The following is a 7,826-nucleotide window of genomic DNA, read 5'->3' as shown; positions in this document are numbered from 1 at the left end:
GTTATTGGTGGCCATTGAGGAATGCCTGACACAGACAACGTACCTGGAGCCTCACTGCAAGAAGAATGAAAGATTCTGGCAAAAAGAACTAGTGAATGATTTTGGCCTCTGGTGAAAACAGAAGTTTTCACCCTCTTCCTGGCCATTGTGTAGGTTCTAAGCAATTGAGATTTCTGTCTCACTCATGCAAAGTAAACATACCCAACAGGCTGGATCTTTTTCCCTTACAACCCCCTGTAGGCCTCAGACAGCTTCGAATGCTGGAAAATGAGTATGAGAATGGGTCATTGGGCCATGTCTCCCTTCCACTCCTTGACATGGAAGTACTGAATCAAGCAGATATCGATACGCTATGGGACTGGTCAGCTTCTCACTCCCTCAAACAGCTAGACTCATTTTTGTCCTTAGAGCTGACAGATGCCTTGAGAAACTAACCTGGCAACCAGGATCTTGCACTCATCTTGTGAGTGCTGCTTCACTGCCAACTGAACTGTAAGCACAGGGATTGGGGTTCCTGCTACTGTTTCTGGGGAATGTGAATGAAATCCCTCTGATGGGGCATGAGACCAGAACATGTGGTTGTCTGAAGGAGAAGTAGATCCTTAATGGCCAGTATTCATACCTGCATTTTGTGGTCCCATTCCCAAAGAGGAATGCATACTAGGTGGCAGGATAAGCAAGTCCTGTGTCAGAATAAAGGAGGAAGAGGCCCTGCTACCTCAGTGCCCAGACAAGTCTTGAACATCAATCCCTTCAGTACTCCAAACATCACCTTGGTACTAGGAAAATTGTAACATCTGGATCTGGTTTACTTTCTCTTCAAACTGTTTTTATGCTACTGGCATGTTATTGAGAGACTGCTAAATTTAAAACTGGGCCAGGGAAAATAAACAACATTGGCACTTGTCATCTTCCTCTTCAAAATAGTAGGAACGCCATGAATTTGAAATTCCTCTTGAGCACTATTCCTATATTAATAAGATTAAATCCTGCTGGCCAACTTTATATTTCAAATACATTGAAAGAAAAAAAGGGATTCTAAAGAAGAATAAGGACTCAAGAGTACAAAATGTATACTTTATTTTTTATAAATAAGGCTTTAGAATAATACTATTTAAAAGAAATCTGCATTTTTACATTCACCATCAGTGAGTTCCTGACTGGAAAGGCTGTGCATGATGATACACAGCAGGGACCTCACTGCAGGACAACAGGAGCTCAGGAAAGCACCATTCATTTGAGAAGTAGTAGGCAGGCTCTGACAGTCCTGTTGCATTGCTACCAAAGGGAAGTCTTAAACTTCTTCCTCCACCAAGTCTTCTTCAAATTCCCCCTGTTCATCAGCAGTGGCATCTTGGCACTGCTGGTACTCGGACACCAGGTCGTTGATATTGCTCTCAGCCTCAGTGAACTCCATCTCATCCATGCCTTCTCCCGTGTACCAGTGCAAGAATGCCTTGCGCCGGAACATGGCACTGAACTGCTCTGAGGTGCGCTTGAAAGGTTCTTGGATGGCTGTGTTGTTGCCGATGAAGGTGGCTGACATCGTGAGGCCACGCGGGGGGATGTCACATACAGCTGTTTTCACATTGTTGGGAATCCAGTCTGCAAAGTAGCTGCTGTTCTTGTTCTGCATGTTGAGCATCTGCTCATCCACCTCCTTCATGGACATGCGGCCTCGGAAGATGGCAGCTGCTGTCAGGTAACGACCATGGCGGGGATCACAGGCGACCATCATGTTCTTAGCATCAAACATCTGCTGGGTGAGCTCGGGCACTGAGAGAACATGGTACTGCTGGCTGGCCTGGCTGGTCAAGGGTGCAAAGCCAGTCATGAAGAAGTGTAGGCGGGGGAAGGGCACCATATTCACGGCTAGCTTGCGCAGGTCTGCATTCAGCTGGCCGGGGAAGCGCAGGCAGGTGGTGACTCCACTCATGGTGGCTGACACCAGGTGGTTCAGGTCTCCATAGGTGGGTATGGGCAGCTTCAGGGTGCAGAAGCAGATGTCATACAGGGCCTCATTGTCGATGCAGAAAGTTTCATCTGCATTTTCCACCAACTGGTGGACAGACAAGATCGCATTGTAAGGTTCTACCACGGTGTCTGACACCTTGGGGGAGGGCATGACGCTGAAGGTGTTCATGATGCGGTCTGGATACTCCTCTCGGATCTTGTTGAGAATCAGGGTGCCCATGCCTGATCCAGTGCCACCTCCCAGGGAGTGGGCCAGCTGAAAACCTTGGAGACAGTCACACCTTTCTGACTCCCGCCGCACCACATCCAGCACGGATTCCAACAGCTCAGCTCCCTCTGTGTAGTGGCCTTTTGCCCAGTTATTGCCTGCCCCGCTCTGGCCTATCAGACACAAAGATATGATGAGACACACACTCCAAGAATAATGACTGTTCCTGTCCTATTGTGAAGACAATAGGACTCTTCTGAGCTAACCTTTGCTATTACATTAGATACACTTTGTTGAAATAAAGGAAATGTTTTCAATATATCTGGGACCCTACAAATCACCCAGATTCTAAAGAAAAGTAAAGACAGTGTGAAAGAAAATACATTTTAACCCAAATCAAGTACTTCTAGAAATGAAGGACCGAGCCTGCCTCAATACTGGAAATGTAGTTACTTTCACAAGAGGGACAGGAGCACAGTTTGGTCAGAGGGAAGCTAAACTGCAAGCACTTGTCTGCACCTTGCTCACACATAGCTGTGCTTTGATTTCTGGTGTCCTGAAGTCGTTCTGTTATTGCCAGGGCTTTAAAATGACCAGCAGTGCTGAAACCTTGTTGGTGGCTTTCTCTACTTGATGCTCTTTCCCTTCAGAGGCTTCTTTGTCATGGAGGGCTTGCAGAGTTGCACTGATCTGAGCTGTCTGAGAGGCCAGGGGCATGACTCCCGTGGACTGGAATAGGTGGGTTAGGTGAGGACAATATCAAGATGGATAAAGTCTCAGCCCAGCACTGGAGTGCCTGGATGTTAGGATCCATGGACCATGATGACTTACCAAATATGAAGTTGTCTGGCCTAAAGCTCTGGCCAAATGGTCCCGATCTCACTGAGTCTAATGTTCCAGGCTCTAGGTCCACCATGATGGCCCGAGGAACATATTTGTTGCCTGTGAGAAAAAGAGTTGACTTAGGCCTATACTTGACAAGGAACTTAGGGGGCAGAGCTTATGATTCTAAGTGACTCTCAGCATTCATTACAAAAATTACAGCATTTGAGACATGGAAACAGAAAAGATATCTTAAGCATGAATCCCCATGCAAGAGGCTTCAGCAACTTTAAGGATGTTTGCCGTTGTCTATTTCCATTGAATATTCATTCCTTTGCTTTGGGCATGGTGGCTGAAATCTCAGCTACACATGAGGCAAAGATGAGCATCAGGCTTTGAGTCTAATGGTGCAAAAGAAAGGTGGCAACACTTTTTTTTGTGGTTCATCATGGGGCTTGAACTCTGGGCCTGGGCACTGTCCCTCAGCTCTTCAGCTCAAGGCTAGCACTCTATCACTTGAGCCACAACCCCACTTTCAGTTTTCTTATTGGAGATAAGAGTCTCAAGGACTTTTCTGCTGAGGCAAGATTTGAACCATGATCCTCATATCTTAGCCTCCTAAGTAGCCAGCATTACAGGAATGAGTTACCAGTGCCTATCAGCAAGAAACTTTCTCTTTTTTGTTAATTTTATTTTATTGTAAAGGTGCTGTATAGAGGAGTTAGTTACATGAGTAAAGAAATGAGAACATTTCTTGTCAAAAATTGTTACCCCCTACTTTGTTGTTCTCCCACTATCCCTCCCCTTCCCCAATTACCTTTCTCAAGAAATGAACCAGTTTCATGCCTATAATCCTAGCTACTCTGGAGGCTGAGATCAGAGGATCACTCTTCAAAGCCAGCTGGGGCAGGAAAAGTCCTTAAGACACTTATCTCTAATAAACTAACAGAAAACCAGAAATGGCACTGTGGCTCAAGAGGTAGAGCTGCTTGCCTTGAACTGAAGAGTTGAGGGACAGTGCCTAGGCCCAAAGTCCAAGCCACATGACCGACACCCCAACGCCAAAAAAAAAAAAAAAAAGCCAGGTATGGCTATTCACCAAGTAGATGTAGGGGAATTCAAGTGTAAGGCTTTCCTGGAGAAAACATTTATACAATATATATTTATTGTCTTATAATGTTTCAATAATGGTTATCAAATAGCACACATCCTTGCATTCAAATACTCAGAGCAACCTTGAGCAATGACTTGCAATTTCCCATTTATCCTGATTTGGCCCAAGGGAAAGCAGTTAACATGATGTAAACACCAGTTTTAGAATACCCCCTTCCTAAACATTCACATGAACAAAACTGGCCATCCTGCTGGATATACAGGATCTAGTAAAGACACAACCTAAAATTCTGTTCATAGGAGTGACACAATCCAACCCAACCACTCTCAACCAAGGTGAGGACATCCCAAAATATAGATCTATAAAACTCAAATTAAATAGTTTTGTACTTTCGTTTGTACTTGTTCATTGGATTAATACATAGGAAAGCCAATTATCCACGATTCTTTTTGTATACAATAATGCAGAATGGAAACTCAATATAAAATTAAATGATCTTTACATTGACAGTTACAAAAACTGAAAATCTGCTTTGTAGACTTCAATTAGGCTGTTTATGTTAGGAAAGACAATATTAATCATTTAAAAGCAATGTTTACAAATTAGTATTGGTTTTTTCTACATCAAAAGAACGTTTTCTTACTTTAAAAACCTTAAAAATATTGTTGGCTAAGTATTCATATTCAAAATGCTCAAGACAAGAAATGTTATAGATTTCAGGGTAAGACACTTTATTTATGCTTTGTGATTTGGACTATTCTCATATATATTAGTGACTGAACATCCCTCTTTAAAATTATTAAAATTTTCTTTTTCAAAATATTGTTTTAGAAATTTAATCTATATTTTAAAGAGGCAATGTAACTGGGCTCTGCTTGCTTACAGGTGTAATTCTAGCTACTCAAAAATCTGAGATAAGACCTTAGCATTGCAGATTGAAGTCAGCTGGGGCAGGAAAGTCTGGGAGACTCATCTCCAAGAAACTACCCAAAACAAAAGAAGCTCATAGTCAGTGCCCAGGCCTTGAGCTTAGGATGATCAGCACACAACCAAATGGCACTGGATAATATTATATTTTATCAATTGTTTTAGAATGCATATTTAGGCAGTCTCATTTTTAATTATGTGAAGCGGGCTCATGCCTTTAATCCTAGCTACCCAGAAGGCTGAGATCAGAGAATCACGGTTCAAAGCCAACCAGGGCATAAAAAGCCGGCAAACTCTTATCTCCAATAAAACACCAGAAAACTGGAAGTGGCACTGTGGCTTAAGTGGTAGAGCCGCTTGCCTTGAGCTGAAGAGCTGAGCGACATTGCCTAGGCCCAGATTTCAAGCTCCATGACCGGAAAAAAAATCCAGGTGTGGTTAGTCAGCAAGTAGAGGTAGGGGGAACTCAGGTATAAGGCTTTCCTGGGCTAATTCACAAGAATATACTCAAAAATTAAAACAAAGTATCTGGTGGAGTGGCTCAGTTGGGTACAACACTTGACTTATAAGATCAAGGTCACAAATTAAAACTACAATACTACCATAAGAAAGGCAGAAACTCCTTCCTTTTCATTAGTATTCCCCTGGGAACTCTTTTGCCACCGTATGGGAAAACAGATGGGAGACACTCACCAGTTGCCTCATTGTAATACACCTCGATTCTCTGCAGCTGTAAATGGCTGTCTCCATAGTAGTTGCCAGTGCAATCAATATTGTGCTCATTGCTTATCATTTCCCAAAACTGAGATGGAAATAGAAGTGTATTATGACCTAGAATGTTAACTGTCCAAACAATGCATTTTAAAGTAACTATAAGAAACCCATGTCCTGTTGACACAAATATATTTGTAAAAAATAATTACATTTTCTAAATTAAAAAAAGCACAGAAATGGGTGGTATTTTAGTTTTCTTAATCTCTTTGTTATCTGGCTGAATAGAAGATGTCTGTGTTCTCCTATGAGTATTCCATCTTATGCAGTACCATATTCTGTTTGTATTCTATGACGAGTAACTGGCCTTACATGGGCATGAAATTGCCAAAGCAGTAACTTGAAGACTCAGTAAGAAGGGTCTCCAGAACCCCAAGTGTCCTCAGAGCATACACAACAACCAATGATTTAGAAAACACCCAACTTAAGGGAGCTTAGGTGGGGCATGAAACTCAGAGAAATTTGCATTAAGGTAGAAGAACTGTTCACAATTATCTGACACTCATCAGTTGACACAAGGGAATTGTCTGTATCTTTCAGCTCAAAAACACTGCATTCCTTGCATTCAAACCAGACCAAACATGCATTAGTCTATTCCCAGGAAACTAAATACAAAGACTTGAGTCTCAGGTAAGACTAAGACATGCAAGGGATTTGAAACCACCCCAGCCTTGTTTAAAAACCACACCCACCAGGGCCACACAAATTAGGGAAATTGGAGAAGCTATCATTTGCAGAAGTTTAGGGACCACTATGGAGCCCCACCTACTTCAGCCTAGCCATGACCACCACCACCTCCACACTCCAACCTGTCCTCCTTCTCCTTCCCCTAAATTTGAGACTTGGATCCTAGGCCAGTGCCATGCTCACCTTTACGCCAATCTGGTTGCCACAGTGGCCTGCCTGTATGTACACAATCTCCCTCATGGTGCAGGGCTGCAGAGCTGATGGATGTATGTCTTCAGCGGTGGTGCCCACAGAGGCAAACAAGTAGAGCTGGGAAGCAGGAATCTAACAGAGTGAACTCAGATCCCCATTTATACCTCTGATTGTTACAGGGGCAGAGGAGATGGGGCGGACTTGATTATAGGTGGAGCCAGCAGGTGCTCCAACTCAATCGCCCTATTGCTGGGTAATCAGAGGGCCCTACCAGTTCCTACCTACCCTGGAATCCAGCTGCCAGCTGCAAGTCCATTAGCACAGCTCCCACTCTATTTGGATCATCTGGTCACCCTGCCATCCACTCCCCACTCTGACTCACAAGAGAGGCTGAACCCTGGGATCAAGGAAAGAAGAGGAGGAACTTCCTCTGCACAAGGTCCTTGTTTGCCAGAAGCCCAGAACAAGCCTGCCGTCCATTTTTGATTGGAGGGTCTAGAACTGAAGGGGCATTTTCAGGTGTGATCACAAGAGCAAGCACAACTGTTGGATTCCATGATTGATACACTTTCCATTATGGGAAATGTCAGGGGCTTAGGGTCTAGCCTTCATACTCAGGTTTTTTTCTTTCCTCTTAAAAGTAGCTTGCTTTATTACTTGGGCCATAGGACAACTACAGTATACTTTTTGTTTCATTTGGCTTCTGCTCCTAGTGTAAGAACTCAGGTCCTGGTCAGAGTGTCTTTTTCTTTTTTTTTGGTCGGAGTTGGGGCAGGTTAGTGATTTAGGGCTTGAAATTAAGGCCTGGTGACTCTTTCTGAGGTTTTTATTATTATTGAGATTAGGTGATTACCTTAATTTCTCTTATTTCACAGAATTGTGGAATAGTGATATTTAGTTGAAATTACAAACATATTTTAACCTTCACAAGTCAAATTATCATTATCATGGACTATAAACTTTGTGAATTCTATAAGCTTTGACAATACAATTTATTTCTTCCACAACGGGTGATATTTACATTTCTCTACTTTTGCTTAGTGTAGAATTTCCTGTCTTTCACTTTCATTCTGCCCCTCTCTTTCTTAGGTTTTATTGATTTACTTATTTAACTGAAAGTTAGAAGGCTCT

At 42.9% G+C, this 7,826-nt stretch overlaps 1 protein-coding gene across 3 annotated transcripts; it reads right to left on the bottom strand.

The window, feature by feature from the left end:
- Window positions 1-1,294: 1,294 nt before the first annotated feature.
- On the bottom strand, window positions 1,295-6,743 carry LOC138805488 (tubulin beta-2 chain-like). 3 transcript variants are annotated; one of them, XM_069990280.1, is made up of 4 exons: window positions 6,687-6,743; window positions 5,735-5,847; window positions 3,014-3,150; window positions 1,295-2,355 (listed from the first exon to the last, which is right to left on the bottom strand). In XM_069990280.1, exons 1-4 carry the CDS (start codon window positions 6,741-6,743, stop codon window positions 1,295-1,297), a joined length of 1,368 nt encoding a protein of 455 aa, XP_069846381.1. The 3 variants fall into 3 exon arrangements, with proteins under 3 accessions (XP_069846381.1, XP_069846382.1, XP_069846383.1); XM_069990281.1 differs by having other exon boundaries at window positions 3,014-3,124; window positions 5,739-5,847; XM_069990282.1 differs by lacking the exon at window positions 5,735-5,847 and having other exon boundaries at window positions 3,014-3,124; window positions 6,710-6,743.
- Window positions 6,744-7,826: the final 1,083 nt, after the last annotated feature.

This window comes from Dipodomys merriami, unplaced genomic scaffold (genome assembly GCF_024711535.1).
Source record: "Dipodomys merriami isolate MVZ:Mamm:240054 unplaced genomic scaffold, mDipMer1.0.p SCAF_396, whole genome shotgun sequence".
NCBI lineage: Eukaryota > Metazoa > Chordata > Mammalia > Rodentia > Heteromyidae > Dipodomys > Dipodomys merriami.
This window is presented reverse-complemented; position numbering and strand designations above follow the sequence as displayed.